A 21,083-nucleotide genomic window follows, 5' to 3' on the forward strand; every position below is an offset into this window, starting at 1 on the left:
AAAATTCTGGAAAATCATGCTATGTCTTATTTTCAGGGTATGTCTTATTTTCAGGGAAACAGGGTAGCAACATGGAATATGTGTCATGAGTCTAGGGGAATTGGACATTGTGAAACGCGAAATGACAAGACTTAACATTGATATTCTTGGGATTAGCAAATTGCACTGGACAGGTAATGGATATTTTCAGTCCGATGACTTCACACTGCACTATGGCGGACACAAGAAGAACAAGAGTGGAGTCGCCTTTATTACAAACAAGCAGACCTCAAAGGCACTAGAAAGTTTCAGAACAATCAGTGACCGTATCATTGCTATCTGAATAAGTGGTAAGCCCGTGAACATCTCAATCGTACAGTTCTATGCCCCAACGACGCATGCCGATGAGGAAACCATTAAAGATTCTTATGCCAATGTCCAGAAAAACTCTAAACGAAGGGCAAAAGAAGGACATCATTTACATTATGGGTGACTTCAATTCCAAAGTCAGCAGCCAAACAGAAGCAACCATCAAAGGAAGATTTGGGCTTGGGAAAAGAAATGAATCCGGTGATCGTCTGGTACAGTACTGCCAAGAAAATCTGCTTAGAATAGCAAACACATGGTTTATGCAACCCAAATGCCGACTGTACACGTGGACATCTCCCAATGGCTTCCATCGAAATTAGATTGATTACATCGTTGGTGAAGTTCAGTCCTTGCAATAAAAACCTTTCCTGGCACCTATTGTGGCACTGATCATGAACTGTTTGCAGCTAAGATCAAGATCAAATTCCGTAGCATTAAGAAAGGTGCTCCATTGAGAAAATTCGACACCTCTAAAATCCCCCAATCATAGACTATTGAGGTAGAAAACTGATTTGAACTGCTTGACACATCAGAAAAGCATTCAGAGGAACTATGGAATGATATGCAGTCCAAGGTAATGGAAACAGTCAGTAAGCATCTCACCTATAAGAAGCAGGAAAAGCGACGCTATTGGTTGTCCGAGCAAACCTTCAGAATAGCTGATAAAAGAAGTGCAGCGAAGGCGGCCGTCAGCAAAGACAAAGTTCGGCAACTAAATGACGATTTTCAGCGAGCGGCAAGGAAAATTAAGGAAATGGACTGGAATGATCGTTGCAAGCAGAAGCCATGAAAGACCATATGCAAGGCCTATTTTCACAGGTCAAGATAGCACAAAAACCTTTCTTGGCACGCAACAACACAATCAAAGGCAAAAATGGGAAGGAACTGAATGACCAACGGAGTATCAAGGATAGGTAGAGGGAATACACAGAGGAACTATATGCTTGTAACCCCATACCTGGACCATTGCATGAGGTGGAGCCTGTAGACTTGGCACCCTCCATTATGGAGTGGCAATGAAACAACTAGAGAAAAATATATATTTTTTTATAAAGCTTGATAAAGACCCATAAGGGTCAAAATGTCGCTTATATGGGGGAATAAAGAGAGAATTTTATTTGCACCTTATATGCTGTCACGGATATATTGGAGATACATACAACGTTTCGACCACTATCTGCAGTCTTTGTCAAGTCTTGACATAGACTGCAGATAGCAGCCGAAACGTTGTATGTGGACGCAATGAAGAAACATGTCCTTTTAGGTTGTGAGTACAGAAGTTTTATTGGCACCCCAGATGCTGCTCTATACTTGAAGATATTTGTCTACGTGTGGATGAATAGTCCAGATCCATTTTTGAGCGTGCATATAAGTCCTGCCTAGATGAATGTGTTTCATGCTAGTTAACCATTTCTATTCCTCCCAACTCTCAGTGATCGTGAAGGCCGAGCATGGTGAAAAGACGACAACAGGCAGCCGGTCCTCGCGGGTCCTGATAGAGAACGTCCAGGACTCGTGCTCTGCAGACCTGCTGAACCTCTTGGTGGAGAAGGTCAGCGAGAGGGACGTGGACACGGACTTCTATCTGGAGATTATTCCTGAGCTCAAATCTGCCGTCATCACCTTCACCTGTGACATCGGTACGATGAAAAAACTGGCTTGATAGAACAAGATGGTAGCACGTGTATATGAGGGCAGCTGTTTCCACTGGGGATGGATCCTTAGCTGGGCTCACATGGATGTATGCAGTTTCTGTACATCAAATACGCAGTCTTTTCATGGACCGAAACTGCTCATAATTCCTTTTGTGCAAATACACATTGAATAAGCATGTATCATGTGTATTTGCTGCATATTTTTAAGGCCTCTATAGACTGGCACGGGTGATTTTGGTCCGTAGTTCAGACCAAAATAGCACTTTCTGCAATTTTTTTCACGCGCTGCAAAAATGCATGTTTGCCTACCCCAATTCAAGTCTATAGGGGTACATGCTATATGTATTAGACTGTTTTCACACGGCCGAGAAACTCGCAAGAGATTTGTGCATTGTGAAAGGTACAAATCTTGTGTGAATATGAACCCATTCTCTTGAACGCAGTGATATACATGAGTGATGTGGGGGAAAAAAGCAGCATGTTCTATCTTATCGAGTTCTTTGGAACGCATCACCCATTCAATGAGACCTTTAATGCATCACATGGCTTTTGCGTGGCATGCGAGTGCGATGCGAGGTATCCTATTGCAATCAATGGGAAGCACGTCTGATCCTCTTTCGCGTGTGAAATTTGCACCAGAGGATTGGAATTTTACAGATGCAATTTTCAGGCAAAAACGCCAAACTTCACTTTGCGTCTGCGAGTAAATCGCCTGTGTTTAGGTAGCCTAACGCGCATATAAAATACGCCCATGTGAATGAGCCCTAATGCAACGCTGGCAATTTTCTGGTGCAATTGCAACATGAAAAAGAATGGAGTTCACATACTTAGAATGTCCCCGTTTGTGTTAGTAGAAGTGACCTTTGTGACTTGTTTATGCTCAGAATAGTGGGGGTGAGAACTGAAAGGCATGTCATATGAAGACAGCCATTGTCTATATGCCTACAATGATATATGGAGTTCATAGATGGGGACAGGGAAGGGGGTCCCTACTCGTACATACAATGACTCTATAGGACATCCCCAGTGCATGAGAGTTGAGGCATACAGAAGTACAGTAGGCCCCAGTGAAGTCTATAGGTATTCTATTATGGCTTCTTACAACTTGGAGGTTGTACAGACTCGTAATATCGCCATGTGCATGACGAATAACAGTGAGCGCCAAACCTTTTACTCAGTATCCCGGCTGTGAGCCGCAATGCGGGGTCTGATAGCTGTGCAGATGGTCTAACCCCAGCTCAGCCACGGCCTAGTGCTACAGTCCATCCTCTCTATGCATTATGACATTTACTGACTGAACTTGTATATAAGTTTGTGTAGAAGTTCGTAATTGCAGCTAAACACTTTTGGGTCTATTTTTATAGACGTCCAAGGAGGCTTCATTGGACAATTCTCCAACAACCCCAAAGTGAGACAGCACAATCTGAGAGTGAAATGCCTGGAAGAAAGCAGAATGATCCGGGCGGAGGGGCTCACCCCTAACACATCCGAGGAAATGATTGGACTTTACTTTGAGAATCCAAAGTATGGAGGTGGATCTATAGAAAGGGTGGAGATGATAGCAGATCTGGGTGCAGCGCTGATTACGTTTGAGAGTGAGGAAGGTAAGGGGCCCCGGATAATCTGTTATGTTCTACTGCTATATGCAGGCATTACTCGCTCAGTCTGTGTGATCATCATCACTGTGGACAGATTCCCATTGGGTTAACAATTAAAAGTTTCTGTTCAATGACATCAAGCTAAGATTTTGAAAACTAAGTTTATATATCTTTTTCATCATACAATAAGGCTAACTTTACACGGGCGGCTGCTGCAGGAGCTCTATGACTCGCTGCTCTGTGGCCCTGCATGCTGGTCACATGGACACTTCCTAGCTAGCGGTCTGGGACCTCTATTATCTGCAGGGGAGCTCCTCGGTTTCTCTTTCTCTATCTCTCTGTAGAGAGAGAAGATAGAGAGAGATAGCGATAGAGAGACAGAGAGAAACAGACAGAGCGATCCATAGAGAGACAGAGAGCGAGCCATAGAGAGACAGAGAGAGCGATAGAGAGAAAGACAGAGAGAGCGATAGAGAGAAAGACAGAGAGCGCGATAGAGACAGACAGCGAGAGAGCAATAGAGAAAAAGAGCAATAGAGAGACAGATAGGGAGAGAGAGCATAACATAGAGAGAGACAGAGAAACAGCGATAGAGACAGAGAAAGATAGTGATAGAGAGACAGAGAGAGAGTGATAGACTAACAGAGAAAGAGATTTAGATAGAGAGACAGAGAGCGAGCCATAGAGAGACAGAGAGCGAGCGATAGAGAGAAAGACAGAGAGAGTGATAGAAAGAAAAACAGAGAGAGCGATAGAGAGAAAGACAGAGAGAGCGATAGAGACAGACAGCGAGAGCAATAGAGAAAAAGAGCAATAGAGAGACAGACAGGGAGAGAGAGCATAAGATAGAGAGAGACAGAAAAACAACGATAGAGACAGAGAAAGATAGTGATAGAGAGACAGAGAGAGCGATAGACAGACAGAGAAAGAGATTTAGGTAGAGAGAGAGCAATAGAGAGACACAGAGCGATAGAGAGAGCGATAGAGACAGACAGAGAGAGCAATAGAGAGACAGACAGAGAGAGCGATAGAGAGACAGAGACAGAAAGAGAGAGCGATAGACAGACATAGAGAGACAGACATAGAGAGAGAAAGACAGACAAACAGAGAGAGAGACAGACAGACAAACCGAGAGAGACCTGTAGGCTTTTTTATATTAGATATCTGCTCCAAATACAAAGTGACACCAAATAATCACTTAACCAAGCAGATTTAGAAGTTCACAGCAATCGTTAACACCAAACATTTTATGTTCGCGTAGCGAAATTCGGGTCAATCTAGTTCTATATATAAACTTAGAAACCATAGAGCACTGCTCAGAGGTTGAAATGCTTTTGTGATTGGTCAGTTGTCCATACTGTATAATGTGATTCTGGGCTGTCACTATAATTGTGTATTTGTTCCTGTTTGTTGCAGTTGTAAAGTTTGTACTGAAAAAGTACCATATTATTAATAAGAAGGCAATTTCCGTGTTTCCCTATTACCCATCCATTGGAGAATGTTTATATGGGAAGAAGCCGCCTTTGGTTGAATCCCCACATTCTGTAGAATTTCCTTTAAATCTGTACTTAATGGAGTTTTTCTCAAATAATGCAAAGATAAAACAAGATATAGAGTGCCAACTGGAAAACCACCACTGTGAGGTCCGATGGCCAGCTCCAGACTGCCAGAAACCAGTCGTCAGGCTGTCTTTCCCCCATGAGCTATTGGCACAATATAGGAAAATGGCAAAGATAGCCCCAACCTGGAACAAGAAAGTCCATGATGAGTTCTCAGGTCTTATGTCCAAATATGAAGTCCGAGATTGTGATGTGAAGAACGTTGTCTGGGAAGTTCTTAAAGAAAAGCTCTCCAGCTCAATGTACAACCGCATATTCTTCAAAGCAGACATGGCGGCTGAAAAGGTTTTTCTTGTGGGCCTCCTGGAAGATCTCATTAAGACAGAGTCAAGTTTCAAAGACCTGGTTGACAAAACGACTAATGAGCTGATGCGGGTGGAAGATGCCGTGTCCATCGAGCCTGACGTTTATAAGTTCTTGTACACATCTCATCTGGAAAGAAGCCTCCAGAAAGATTCCTTAAACCTGAAGATGGAATATGATTCAACAACAAGAAAAGTCATATTGTGTGGAACAGAAGCTGAAGTGCAAAATGCCAAATGTAAAATTCTCAGTGCTAAGCAAGATTTGAAGTTCAGAGCCGTCAACCAAGATCCTCGGATCATCCAGTTTCTGTTGGCAGCAGACAAACAAAAACTCTCATCCATCATCTTCACAAGAAACAATATAAATGCTATGATGGAAGTGAGAAAAAGTGATGTTCTGTTGATGGCTTCTTCCGAGAAAGACATAGCAGAAGCTGAGAAACAGATGAAGAATGATTTGGCCTGTAGACGGATTAGTCTTAAAGACCGTAGGGTTATACAGACGCCTGAATGGGACAACCTTAAAAAAACTGTTACCACACAGCTGAATGTCGAGATGATGACTGTGGCAATCGAGGCACTTCTTGCCGAAGCAGTGAGCGAGGTGGTGATTTCTGGTCTATTCTCATCTGTACAAACTGCCCACCAACAAATCCATCAATTCCTGAAGGAGAACACAGAGGTGAAGGTGGACATTGTGGTGAAATCAAGGGCCGTCATGAAGTTCTTTGAGGATGAGAAGATATTAGATACAATTAAGGACAACGTGAATGTCTCAAAGAAGAATAACATCATCTCTCTATCTGGACCTGAGCAGCGCGTCCAGAACGAGGAGAAACAGCTACGTTCTATCCTCTCCAAACTTCATTATGAAACTCTTTACATCGATAAACCAGGAGCCAAAAAGTTCTGTATAGAGAATGAAGAGCAGCACACTAACAACATGTGGCTAAAGTACAGCTGTGTGATATGTTTGCAGAAGGATGGTGACGGAGAAGCAGCAGCACTTGAAATGAATCTGAAAGAACCCCACTGCCACGTAATGTTACCAAACGGGGTCAAAATTGCTGTATACAAAGATAATCCATACCATCACAAGGTCGATGTAGCTGTTATTGCAGCCAGTGATGATCTGAAGCCTATTGGACGATTAGTGGAGTCCCTACTGAATGATGCAGTTCGGGCCGAGTGTGAATTTGTTATCCAGGAAGAAAAGAAACTGGAAGCTGGCGATTCGATCATCACTAATGCAGGCAATTTGCCTTGTAAGCAGCTGATCCATGCAGTGAGCCCAAAATGGGATAAGAAATCAAGCTCCAAAAGTGAACGTCAGCTACGTAAAGCAATAAAGAGCGGCTTAGATCAGGCTGCCGAGAAAGGTCACAGTTCTATTGCAATTTCAGCCTCCAGCTTCGTTGCCTGTGAATACCCAGTGGACATTTGCACAGAATGCATTGTTACCTCCATCAAACAGCACATGGAAAATCAGCAAGGCACTAGCTCCATCAGATACATCCACCTTGTAGACAGCAAGGATGATATTGTTAAGGCGTTCACCCATTTCTTGAGTGAAGAATATGAAGAGAAAAACATCAACTTTTCCTCAAAACAAGAGAAGAAAAAAATGAAATCTCAAAAAGACCAGAAGAAAGTTGATGCTGCAAACAAGTTCGATGCTCAAATGGTGACAACCAAGGAAGGGATAAAAATCAAGATGATACAAGGAAATATCCAAGATGCAACTGTGAGTATAATACTGGGTAAATACGGAAACAAACAATGACATTTTTCCTTTTTTGTAATCGAAAAATTGTGTTTTCTCCAACCAAAATCATAATTTTCTTTACATAAATGATAACTTAAATTGTACCCACATTTCCAGATAACTTTTTAGAATAAGCTGTCATGTGTGTACATGAGGACTAACACTATAGTTAGCCACTATATGACTAGTATCCTACATTTATTGACAGTTTTTCTTCTACAAACTCCATCTCTAATTTACAATCTTCTCTGAGCTGGTGGGTGTAGACTGCTGCTATGATGTATTCATATACAGTACTGCACACACGAGAGAAGGATCTCTTCTCTATCTGTGAGTGTAGACTAGCTGCTATGATGTCTCCATACATTGCACACATACAGAAGAAGAGATCATGCTCCCCTATCTCTGAGCTGGTGAGTTTAGACTGCTGCTATGATGTATTCATACATTACACACATAGGAGAACAGGATCTCTTCTCTATCTGTGCACTGGTAGATGTAGACTGCTGCTATGTATTCATACACTGTACATACTTCTCTATCTCTGAGCTGGTGGGTGTACATTAGCACCTGATGTTTCCATACACTGCACTCCTAGGAAAACAGTATCTCTTTTACATCTCTCTAACATGGTGGGTGTACACTACTGCTATGTCTCTGATACACTGCACATAGAGAAAACAGAAGCTTATTCTCCCTAACTGCAGTATACACAAAGAAATAACAACATCATAGAGGACACAATACAGCAGTATTGAGAAGTTTAGATTTGACTGCAGTAGCTGTAAATCAATATTAGCTCTAGCAGCACATTTGTGTGTTTCTCTCTGCTTCTGTCTCCCTCCTCGCCTCTGCATAGACTTCTATAGCCAGTATTAGACAACACCACAATCCCCCACTTCCTGTGTTTCAGCCCAATCTGTAATCTCTCTGTTACTAGACAGAGACTTCAACATCCTTCACCAACTGGAATCTTTTACTTCTCTTAGACCAATATGATTGTGAACAGTGTGGGTAAAGATCTCGACCTGCAGTCTGGAGCCGTGTCCAGTGCAATCTTCAGGTCAGCCGGGACTAAACTACAGGATCTTCTCAATAAAGTGAAGCCGCAAACTCCAGTGACTGATGGCTGCGTGTTCATCACGGACAGCTGTAACCTGCCCTGTGACCTCGTCATTCATTGTGTGGTACCCCAGTGGGATGAGGGAAAAGGATCGTCTGAGCAGGTAAGAAGGTAACCCACACAGGTGAATGCAACCTCAGTGAGGCAAATAGCAGGAACCGACCTGAGTGCCAGTGAACACTGACAGACTGCTCTCACAAGGGTTCTCATATCTATAAACCCAGTTACATCTTTTACACATACTTTGATTTCTTTTTACCTTGGATGCCGAAAGGAGATTCTGCTAATATTTAATGGGTTCAGTACTTAAAAAACATCTCAGAATAGATTTTATATAATGACACTTTCTGTTGCTCTCACTACTACAGTGCAGGAAATATTGTGCTTGCTCTGGGCTTGCCATGGTAACACCGAAAGCCTCTTTGACTTCATGTCATGTGACTTCCACTGTTACAAATGTTTTTTTTTTAAAAGCCTATTCCCATCATAAAAAAATAAGTCTTGTTATTTGTATAGTACCAACTTATTCTGCAGCGCTTTCAAGTAATTTATTTATTACCCCCCACTAAGCTGGATACTCATTTTACCGACCTCGGAAGGATGGAAAACTGAGTCAACCTTGAGCCAGCTACCTCAACCATGCAAGGATTGAACTTGCAACCTTCAGGTCGTGAGCAAGAGCTTAGGACTGCATTTCTGCTGCCTTAGCAAATGTGCACCATACGGGGCGCATGATAACCTTTTTTGTTGTCTGGGACTTGCACTGTTCTCTAGAAGAAGGTTTCAACCAGTCTAGTGAAGAGGAAAGCACATTCAGGCGAGGAATGAAAGGAGTGCTGGCCGCACATGTGTGCATTAAATCAATGACTACCTATAAATTAAAGTGACCCTCCCAGCTCAGGACAAAATTTGTTCCGAACTGGAAAGGGGGAGTACTATTAGCTCCCGCTCTTCTTTCTAGCAGTTTTCTCACAGATCTGATGGTTCAAAGAATTCTTCTTTGGTCTTCCAAGATGGCACAGCACTTAACAACATGATACTCAGATTGGCCAGTACCGCTCACATGAACAGTGTTGGCCAATCCAAAAGCAGGTTGAAGTGTCTGAATACTGATGAACACTGTGTATCAAATAGTGAGAGAAGCCCTTTGGCCATTTTGGAAGACTGAAGAAGAGCCCAGGAACTGTTGGATACGATGCAGAACTGTAAACAACAAGTGGATAAGTCCAAAGATAAATTCTGCCCCTAGAACCAGAGGGTTAATGGAGAGCCAGAGCATTTTACCATTTATTCTTCGCCTGGATGCAGCAGCCAGAGGCAGGGATTCTGGAGATTTATACCAGACCAGAACCTACCAGACACTTACTTGTGGCATATATCTCATGCCTATGATAGGAACACCCCTTCAGGTGATTCTGAACTTCGTCAGCTGCTCTTCTGTATGTAATTATCACCACATGTCTTATAACAGATTTTAAGGAAGATTGTAAATGATTGCCTGCAAGCCGCAGAGGAGAATCACATGCCATCTATATCATTCCCCGCTATGGGAACCGGAGTTCTAAGATTTCCAAAAAACACTGTTGCTGCTTTAATGTATGAAGAGTGCCTCAACTTCAGCAGCAAAGGAAACCATGGGCATCCTAAAGAAGTGACTTTCATGCTGCACCCGAGTGACACAGAAACGATTAAAGTGAGATGTGAAGTAAATCTGATGTTTACCACTGCATTATATAGAGCCACAATCTCCTGCAGCATCAGGACAGTAATTATACCAACCACACAGGTTGAGCACATGACTCTCGGCCCCTGCAGCTCCTAGAAAAGCTGCAGCGGTCACATGCGGTTCATGGCAGTATCACCGCTAATGTGAGCAGCAGGCACCAAGGCTACTGTGCTGGACCAGGGGGGCCTTTGAGAGCAGAGTATGACTTATTTTATTTTCCACCGTTCCCTGCCCACTTATCTTTTATTTTACTCCCAGAAACCCCACTTTAAGGAATGCTGAGGTTATATAGAAGGGGGTCCATTGTTCAGGATTCTTATCTCTTGGGAAGAATGTAGAATGTTTATACAGATGGTCTTTCCCGCTGGAGGACCTATTCCGTCCTGCATTACAAAGACAACACATTGATATGAATGGGCACCATGTAATGCTTCATTTCACCTGTGGGGGCACTGCAGGGAAACTGAACACTTACTGGTAGGTTCCACCACAGTTTACAGCTGATCGCTGGGGTTTATAATTAGCTTATTGTCAAAGTACCATCCTAATAAATAGGGATTGTCCAAATCAAAGGACCTCTTTTGACTCTTCTCCACAATTAAACAGAAATGCACGCTCACCTGCTGATTACATGATTATAGTGGGGAAAGATCACTGTTAGCCGAATGAGCCGTCAGCATACAGACCTCTAATGCTTCTTTGCATAAGGCTCTAGTCATACTATGGCTGTGGCTTTAGTTTCTAAGGGAAACTGCAACACCCTTCTGGATCTGTTGTATGACGACACAACTGGTTCTCACTGGCTTATAATGGGGGTCCATCAGGTTCTGTTTTGGTTTCCTTCATTCTATGCAGCCTTATGCTTTCAGTCAACTCCGCCAAGAGTGCCGCCGCCACCTCTGACAGCGGTATGGGCAGATCGTCAACTAAATCCTGCATTATAAAATGATACAGGTGACTCACATGAAGGACTTTGTTTCACTCTATAATGTTCTTGTTGCTTTTAGGCATTTTCTACTGAACTTGAAAAAAAGACCAAAGATGCCACCAGTCAGAAGAAGTCAGACAAATCTCAGAGTGAGTTCTTATTATGCTATGGTAACACTGCCTGGTACTGTGGGGAATAAGGGACTGAGACTTTGGTCTTTTGTCATCAGCAACCCTTGATTTGCACCCTCTGCTGATGACCAGCGGTTATCTCTAAGGTAACAATAAATGTTGGAATTCCATACGGTGAAGCATCATACAGCGACCACCGAAAATAATTAGTGGATTGTGTGGTCCTCCAAGATGCTCCAGACGGAGGTGTAACTATAGAAGAAAAAGCCTGTGCAATAAATGGCAATATAGCTTAGAAGACTTTCTGCAGGGGAAGTAAGAAAAAACTTTATTGTTCGCTACCATAGTTGGAAGGGACTGATTCTGCCTAGAGCTACCCTCCAGCAGCTCCAAGGGGGACAAATGGAAGGAAAAATGATAGTAACGGTATTTTTATGCCAGAGACACTGCAATAGTCTTTAAAACCTCTATACACAGCTTTCCTGGACTTTTAGAATGAGACTGATTCATGGGAATAACCTTTTTAAATGACTCTGTCTGCAGGTTTATTTGGGACTGTTACCTCCCCATCAGCAAGCATTCATGAACTGAAGATAGGATCCATTACTTATCAGGTGAAGATGGGAGACATAACCAAGGAAGACACCGACGTCATTGTTAACTCAACCAATAAGACATTTAATCTGAAAACAGGTATTTATAGAGCTGTTGTCAGTGTTGTCACGAATGCGGGGTGTAATGTAGATTGAAATTGTGATTGAGCATAATATGGGATACATGATATTACGGGTCCATAATGTGGGATACGTGACATCACAGGTCGATAGAATAATGTGGGATATGTGACATGACAGGTGCATTGAATATGGAAGCCTCAGCAATCTTTATATACAAAGGCAAAAGTCCTCACTGAATGACTCGCCACTAGAGATGAGCGAACCTACTCGGCCACGCCCCTTTTTCGCCCAAGCGCCGCGATTTTCGAGTACTTCCGTACTCGGGTGAAAAGATTCGGGGGGTGCCGTGGGTGAGTGGGGGGTTGCAGCAGGGAGTTGCGGGGAGAGGGAGAGAGGGCTCCCCCCTGTTCCCCGCTGCTACCCCCCACTCCGCCACGCCTCCCCCCGCCCCCCGAATCTTTTCACCTGAGTACGGAAGTACTCGAAAATCGCGGTGCTCGATCGAGTAATTACTCGAAACGAGTATATTCGCTCATCTCTACTCGTCACTAATTCTCTAACTTCCCAGTGTCGTACAAACTTGAAATTTGGCATTCTTTAGTGCGAAATTAAGTGACTCCCCCTGTGTAAAGTAAGTAATACAACACATCTGTACAGCACAAACCTGAAATTTGAGACGACCATTCTTTGAGTCCTAAATAGGAAAAATAAAAGGATTGCAACTTCAATATTCAATTCTAAGAATGAAAAATTGCGAAAATACGTGATACATGGCATAGTTCTTTTCTCAGAAACCATAAAGCCTAGGGAAATGATTTGTATACTGAAGAAAATCTACCTCATCTCTATGTGTATATACTAAGGAGAATCTACCTCGCCTCTATGTGTATATACTGAGGAGAATCTACCTTACCTCTATGTGTATATACTGAGGAGAATCTACTTCCCCTCTATGTGTATATACTAAGGAGAATCTACCTTGCCTCTATGTGTATATGAGGAGAATCTACCTCGCCTCTATGTGTATATACTGAGGAGAATCTACCTCACCTCTATGTGTATATACTGAGGAGAATCTACTTCCCCTCTATGTGTATATACTAAGGAGAATCTACCTCGCCTCTATGTGTAACTGAGAAGAATCTACTTTGCCTCTATGTGTATATACTGAGTTCTCTCATTATTTTCAATGGGGTGGGTGCTGCTGCTGCCTGCACCATTGAGAACAATGGCCGATATTGCAAAACGATAGAACAGGCTGCGATGCAACAAACAAATTTCGGGCGATTTTCTCGGCCATGTGAAACCGGCCTTAGGGCTCATTCACACAAACGCATTTGAATTACATATTACGATCGCGGTATATGCACGTATAAAATGCGGTACATCACAGCAATTCAAATACATTAATTTTCACATGTTCCACTTACACTAGCGTTTTTCATTGCATATAATACGCGCGTAAAAAAGAACCCTGCCTATTCTATTTTACTGCGTATTATTGTTCTCTATAGGTGCAAATAAAACGCTGTACATACGCAATTACATTACTTATGTGTGGCGTTTATACGCACCTTCGCTAAGCGACAGAGTGGGAGATTTAAAAGGAAAAAAAGAAACCAGGAAGACTGCGCATCAGAGCGTGCATGAAATACGCTGTCCAAAATTGCTGCCATACGCAGAGATACACTGGCTCACGCAGGAGTTAAACGCTGCGATCTAAAAGCAGCGTTTTATGCATAAGTGAGTGTGAATGAGCCCTTAGCCAAACCACACATACATTAACAACCTACAGCTAGTGAACACTTCATATATTAGCAAGCTGCACAGACCTGTGGCAGCTGGGCGGTGACTGCCATGTGGGGCCGTACCTTCAGGCTTGGGTCTGCAAATTTAAGCATAGATAAAAAGTGTTTGAAAACAGCTGTGCTGTGGCAGTCAAAGAAATCAGTTACAGCAAATCTCTACAAAGTTATCTCCATCCTTTACAGGTGTCTCCAAGAAGATCCTGGAAGAAGCTGGGAAGAGTATTGAGGATGAATGTGCTAGTCTTGGTAAGAAAATTCCTGGATAAGGATTTTATACCTCTTACTACCGTCCTATACAAAAATCCAGAAGGAATGGGTAATGTAATGAGCTGAAACAGCCGTCAGGACCATCTGTGGGTGCAGCGGGCTGCTGAGGGTAAAGCTCCTGTTGCACCCACAGATAGATCACAGTTTCAGACGTTCATTCCTGATCAATGCCCAGCGACAAATGAGAAAACACTTGTTTGCTGTTGATCGTATCTTTTATGAGGGCATTAAAATAAAAATAAAATAAAAATAATTGGTTGTCGGCAGCACATCATGAGTAGACAGGGTTGTGCTGCTGACAATAGCTAAACTGCATTATTGATTGTATACATTGTTCCATGGAAATAAAGCTAAATTAGCGCTGATGGACTTGTTATTCTTGTGATCGGAGATACCAGCAGGAAGTCTTCCAGTGTAAATGGGGCTCAGGATACTATAACACGGCAAGGTTTCCGTTAAGAAAATTGTAAATCAATGTATCAGTTAATTGTTTTTCGATTGGATTGAAGATTAGGAAGATATAGCATGATGCTAGTATAAGTAGTGAAGAGATTAAATGAAACCTTTTCTATACCAGTGCATGCTACGAGATAGAGATAGACAGAAGATAAGACAGTCTCCCAGACCCCCCTCCCTTGCATACCTTCTCAATGAAATCATAACGGTTTCTTTGTATGTTATAGTTACACCTTAAAAGGTGTAACTTATGTTAAACATTTTAGTTGTACCCTATCATGTATTCTTATTAATCTTGAAGGTATGTACTTTTCCTGTGATGTCATTTATGGTATATAAACCACATACAACTTTGAATACATTAGAAATCATTTGATACCGTAACAAGGCTAGTGTGATTTGTATTTCTCCTATGGGCCCACACTTCTACACGAGATCTGGGATTGTCTTCTCCTTGGTAAACACATAAATTCTCCTTACAGTTTCTCCCTTGCAAAACGGAGGTGGAGAAACGCCAATTGCAGCAAGTACCTGGATTTGTCATAGTGATTGCATTGACAAGTCCAGCTGCCAACTACAATCTGCATAGCTTCTCCTGCATTTTGCTGGGAAAAAACACTTGTGCAATAGGCTGCTATTACATGAGAGACGTTCATTTTCGTATAAGCCTTAATTGCTGGGTTGTTGTGGTTGCACTGGCAGGGGCAGCCCAGCAATTGTCAAGAGAAAATGTGAGTGCTAGAGGTGGACGCTAGCTCTCGTTTACTAGTAACCTCAGAGCCGCTGTCTGTGGTAATTGACATTTTTGCATGTGTTACCAGACAACATGCCCTTTTTTTAGCACCCACTGTGCGAAAATAAGAAGAGGAACAGTACTTGCCCGTTCTCTGCTGCAACGATCCAGCACTGAAGCCCTGCTGTGGTCCCGGCGTTAGTTGTGACAGATGGTGTAACCTAAAGTTGGGTAACTGCTGCAGTGTCACGTTGACAAACTCCTGGCATCATGACACTCAGAATGTGAGCTCTGATGCCAGGAGTACGAGCGGTAACGCTGCAGCCACAGGCTGTTGCAGTCGTCTGACTTTTGACTATCTATCGCACCAAATGCTAGGACCACAGCAGGGCTGCAACAGTGGATCGTGGTGGCAGAGGCAAGGACACTTCCTTTTATTTTCGCACAGTGGGCACTAAAAGAGGCATGTACTCTGTCCCCTTTAAAGTGACTCTCTGGTTCGGGACAAACAAAGCCACAGCATTTCTCTGACTACCTGATGCACCCTGTGCACAAGTATGTGTCCTTAGTCTAAGGCTTAGTGTGCACGGGCAGGACGGAATATCGCGAGCAATATTCTGCCGCGGGCGAGTACTGTCACCAATTTTTTGCGCGATTTTCTGTGTTGAACCTATATTAATGATAGGTGGTTAATCATTTAGCCATATGTCTCAGTTTTAAGAGTGGAATAAGAGGGTCTCGAACAATCTGAACGCCATGTTTATAAAGTTAAAGGGGTTGTCCAAGTCCCAAGTCTTTCCTACAGTAATTCCGCTGTGTTTACGTCTTTCCTGTTTTGCAGGAGCAACTCAACCAAAGAAGCCATTTGTGGTCACCAAAGGGGGAAATCTCAGCTGCCGGAATATTATACATATCGAGGGAGGTCAGAATCCATCACAGATAAAGAAATGTGTGACGGATGCGCTGACCGAGTGTGAGCGACTACAAGCTGCATCCGTAGCCTTCCCAGCTATAGGCACAGGTAGCGATCACTGCGACGCATGGCGATTTATATAAGGATGAGTTCAGAGAATGTGACCCAGCATGGAGTCAGTGCCGCTCAACATGACATCACTAACACTACAATACATTGATATATATGTAGTAAACAAGTTTGGGGTACCTGCTGCAGCAGAACACAGCTCAGCTGCTGCAGAACCTCATAAACAAACCTCAGCTGCTGCAGAACCTCATAATACACACCTTAGCTGCTACAGAACCTTATAAAACACAGCTCAGCTGCTGCAGAACCTCATAAAACACATCTGAGCAGCTGTAGAACCTCATAAAACACAGCTCAGCTGCTGCAGAACCTCATAATACACACCTCCACTGCAGAATGTTATAATATGGAGCATAGGCTAAAAATAATGGTTAATGACGCTCTATAGTTGGTATATAGCAAGCATGCTACAGATTCCCATTTATGGCAATCTTTATATATAGGGGCAGACTGTAGATCCCCATTTAAGGCGGTACATAGTTTTTATATATTTAGGACAGGTTACAGAACTCTGTTTGTGGCAGTCTTTAGTTTGTATATATGGGGACAGACTACAGATCTCTGTTTTTGATGGTCTGTACTTTGTATATGGGGATGTATACAGATGTCCGTTTATGGTGATTTACAGTTTGTATATAGTGGGTGGCCTACAGTTTGAATATAGGGGAAAGAATACAGATGACCGTTTATGGTGCTCTATAGATTGTACTGTCTAGGGGTTGCAGGCTACAGATCATTTATGGCGGTCAATATTTTATATATGGAGCAGACTGCAGATCCATATTTATGGTGGTCTGAACTTCGTATGTAGGGAACTTGTCTACAGATCCCCTCTGTGGAGCAGGCTGTTATAGTAATAATATATGCATTTGTGTGTAGGTGTGTGTGTGTGTATATGTGTATATATATATATATATATATATATATATATATATATATATATATATATATAATCTTGGCATATGTTTCTCACATCAGCCTAGGCAACCTCCATACCTTTCCCAATAAAAAAAGCTGTCTGAGAGCCCTGGGACCCCCTCTTTTGGATTCCTTGGTCAGGGCAGGGATATTAATAAGCCTATTCTAGTTGCGTTTCTTAGGAATGACGTGTTTAGTAGCAACATACACCTTAAGGCGTTAACAGATGTTAATCTTTCGAGTCATTATAAATTAAAGCAATCATAAGTTCTTATTCTACGGTGCATGTACTTCTGCTGATGCGTTATTTGAATTATATCTGTACCGTGATGATGTTCATATACCAGAAGCGTACTGATGGTTGACCAACATGGAGTCATACTCAGTAACCGTGCACGCATGCATTTCACAATGATTAATTTGGAGCAGGCAGATCTCAGAAGCTCCTGACCTGGACGCTTTTCCGAGAGAGACCGTATCTGTCAGAGGCAAAACCCGAGGGCAGGAAAGACACTGCTGACACCGCGGGAGAGAGAGCTCTTGAACGAGACCAGCCGGAGGTCTCTGGCTGCATTTACACAGTCGCGGCCTACTCCTTCAGGAGAATCCCCGGGCTAAAGTACCGGTCCCGGCCGACCAGAAGTAGGGGAGACAACTCGGGCCCGGACATTCCCAGCGGCCAGAACCCACAGCTGACTGCAGCAATACTGCCGGGGAGCAGTGGAGAATGAGGCCTACCAGAAGAGCAGAGGAAGAGGCAGCATCGGGGAGAGGTGAGAGACACCCGAGGGGGGGGCGCAAGTGCAGGGACACCAGAGCCCAGCAGAGCATCTAAGAGCACCTAAGAGACCCCTGTGCCAAAGGAGGGGGACACCACCTACCCAGAGACACTCAGCCGCTGGCCCCACCACAGGCTGCAAACAGCAGGCTACAGACTCCAGATTGCAGGCTGCAAGAGAGTAAGCAGCAGAGACACCGAGGGTCACAACAGCCCCCCCATCCCCCCAACCACTACTGTGCAAACTGCCAACTACAGAGAGGAGACAATATTAAGAGCCTGGCTCTAATTTTTTCGGAACCCCTCTTTTGGAGCTCCAACAACTTTAATCCACAAGGTGAAACAGACCAGGCAGAAGGTTGCGTTACGCCACCTGACAGACCCACTCTTGCTACATCAAACTAATAAGAGATCAGAGAGCGGAAGAGCAGAGATGGAAAATTAAACAGTCACAAAGTAAAGGGTGACACCGAGACCCCCCGCCTCTTAAAATAGCAGACCAAATGAACCAACGAGAAATCGCTTAATTTTGAGATAACAGCACAGAACAAAGCGCCACAGGCCTACAATTGGAAAATGGTGAAGATTGGAAAAGATAAGAACAGTGAACATGCAGACACACCAAGACCCAATAAAAACCAGGCAGAGATGGACAAATACCTAAAGAAAAAACACAACTCCCCAGCAGCACAAAAGCAGAGAGAACTGCAAGAAAACTATACCGAACACATCTCAGAAGACTCGGATATAGACAGCACCTCAGCCACCTCAGAACATAACGAGGACACAAATAGAGGCCCGATATCGCGAGATTTCCTCAAAAAACTGCTGGCCCACTCCATCTCCCCAGTTATGAAAGAATTGGCGGACATCAAATCAGAAGTTAAACAAATCGGGCACAGAGTGGAGGATCTGGAGAGTGCACAACAGGAATTAATACAGCACAATTTAGCTCTTCAATCCAACATGATGGCACAACATGACCACCTGAACCAAGCCTTAATAGAAGATCAAGAGAATAGAAGCCGACGAAAAAATATCCGCTTCAGAGGCCTGCCAGAGTCTATAGCTACTGAGACATTAAACTCAACTGCTCCACAGATTTTCCAATCCCTGCTGGGGAAGGACAGAGCAGATAAAATAGTTATAGAATGCATCCAGAGCTCTGCGACCCCGACCCTCGCCAGCAGAACCACCCAGGGACGTAATCTGTGGACTGTTAAATTACATAGACACTGCTGCCATTCTACAACGAGCCAGAGAAACAAAGGAAATAATCTTTGAAGACAACAGTGTCCTTTTGTTTCAAGACATTGCACCTAGTACTCTGGCAAAAAGGCGATTACTCAAACCCTTGACAGAAGCTCTGTGCCTGAAAAAATTGCCTGTGCGTTGGCTCTTTCCGTTTGGCCTATTCACGTACAAAGAAGGTCAACAGATAATTATTAGGACCCCAGACGACCTTGAAAAAGCGTGGGAGAAGCTCGAGATGTCTCCAATAGACATCCCGTCGTGGCTACCTGTCCAGATCAAACACCAGCTACCACCACTGAAGAAACCTGAGACCTGGACACTGGGCCAAATCCCGAAAACACCAAGACACAAGAAGAGGTCGCTTGCTGATACCTAGAAAATGGACTCCCCTCCATTGAGTAGAAGGACATTTTAAGGGTCTTTGTCACCCCGCTTCTGTTTCTGACCTCCTCCTTCTGTGCCCTCCCCCCCTCCCCTCTTCCCTCCCTTATAGAATACAGTCTGATGCAGATGGTCGCAGAGGGGGAGATGGGGGGAGGCTGGAGAGCGCAATCCGCAGCTTCGCTGACGGGACGCCCTGACCAGGTAATGGGCAAGATGAGGGGGACTGGGATGACACAAATAACCTATTTTGAGAACAGGAGACCTGGTTGTGGGACTACTCCCCCACCACCACTCTCCTTCCTCCCCCTCTCATATTCTATTTTTTCTACTACTTCAAGAGACCCGTTGCGCGGACACAGAGCCGTCTCTATTTATGGGAATGGTGCTGTGCCTGTCCCAACAACCCTATACTTCGGGGAATCGAGTCCATGTTGGATTGGATACCAACCCATGTAAGAGCCGACATGGACAAAATCGTTATGCAAAAGTTTCTGTGCTAGTTTAGTTTAGTCTAGACGATGCCCCACCCCTGAGGATCGAGCTCACGTTTGGTCTGTTACTTACCATTTAACTGCTGAACCAGGACCACAAAAAGTGGCCCTAGAAAAAAATCATAGCAATGTTAGTTAGTAGAGGTCTCAGTGGTTGCCCCCACCTCTAGAGGTGTGCGCCCAATCACCCCCCATCCACGCGGGGAGAGAGAGGAACCATGGGGGCCCTACCCCACTCTTGGGCCCGATTGAGGAACGGACGCAAGACCCTTTTTGGCATGACCCTCTCTCTGCCCCGTACAAACTAAATCTCCTCACTTTGCCACTTAACGTGGTGTTTGTTGTTCACAATTGTTTTTGTAAATGTTTATATGGCAAGAGTGCAAGCAAAAATGTAGTTAGAGAGAGCAGCTCGGCGAATAGTAGAAAATGACCTGGAACCGATCCATGGCGGAAATTAAAATTACCTCATTTAATGTTAGAGGCTGGAATAGTCCACAAAAGAGAACCCAGTCTCTCACCTTACTGAAAAAATTCAAAACTGAGGTGGTGTTCATCCAAGAAACCCACTTCCGACATGATCGAGTCCCCATCCTCCCAACGTTTAATTTCAACCAGTGGTACCACAGCACCCACTCCTCAGCCTCCAGGGGGGTCTCGATTGCAATAGACAAAAAGATAAAAGATACATCTTCTTGAAGGGCACGGTGGCACACAGTAAAATATACTTTGCCAATCTATACGCCCCAAATAAAAACCAAATCCCATGGCTAATACGAGTCCTAACTAAATTCAGTAAATTTGCAGAGGGCTTATGTGTGGTGGGGGCGGAGACTTCAACCTAGCACTGAATCACTCATTAGACACCACCTCGAACTCTGAGCCGTTCACACGAAAACAAATCAACAGGGTATGAAGTCTCCTATCAGAACTAAATTTACAGGACGCCTGGAGGATTCTGAATCCAGGAGTAAGAGGATACACACATTACTCTCATATACACTCCACATACCACAGAATTGACTACATACTGGTATCGGGCAAACATATCCACTCAATCACCTCAACAGACATAGG

At 43.7% G+C, this 21,083-nt stretch overlaps 2 protein-coding genes across 2 annotated transcripts in view; one reads left to right on the forward strand and one right to left on the reverse strand.

Moving 5' to 3' along the window:
* Positions 1-21,083, reverse strand: part of LOC136576196 (protein mono-ADP-ribosyltransferase PARP14-like) — a 913,674-nt gene that overhangs the window by 284,883 nt on the left and 607,708 nt on the right. The window lies entirely within an intron of this gene.
* LOC136577385 (protein mono-ADP-ribosyltransferase PARP14-like) overlaps positions 1-21,083 on the forward strand; it is a 66,181-nt gene that overhangs the window by 28,780 nt on the left and 16,318 nt on the right. Inside the window, exons 4-12 of the mRNA XM_066577292.1 lie at positions 1,782-1,988; positions 3,368-3,607; positions 5,018-7,269; positions 8,280-8,516; positions 9,885-10,106; positions 11,147-11,216; positions 11,742-11,891; positions 13,867-13,929; positions 15,981-16,160. Coding sequence (XP_066433389.1) covers positions 1,782-1,988; positions 3,368-3,607; positions 5,018-7,269; positions 8,280-8,516; positions 9,885-10,106; positions 11,147-11,216; positions 11,742-11,891; positions 13,867-13,929; positions 15,981-16,160 — 3,621 coding nt within the window. The remainder of the gene's footprint in view (positions 1-1,781; positions 1,989-3,367; positions 3,608-5,017; positions 7,270-8,279; positions 8,517-9,884; positions 10,107-11,146; positions 11,217-11,741; positions 11,892-13,866; positions 13,930-15,980; positions 16,161-21,083) is intronic.

Source organism: Eleutherodactylus coqui, chromosome 8 (assembly GCF_035609145.1).
Source record: "Eleutherodactylus coqui strain aEleCoq1 chromosome 8, aEleCoq1.hap1, whole genome shotgun sequence".
NCBI classification, from domain to species: Eukaryota; Metazoa; Chordata; class Amphibia; order Anura; family Eleutherodactylidae; genus Eleutherodactylus; species Eleutherodactylus coqui.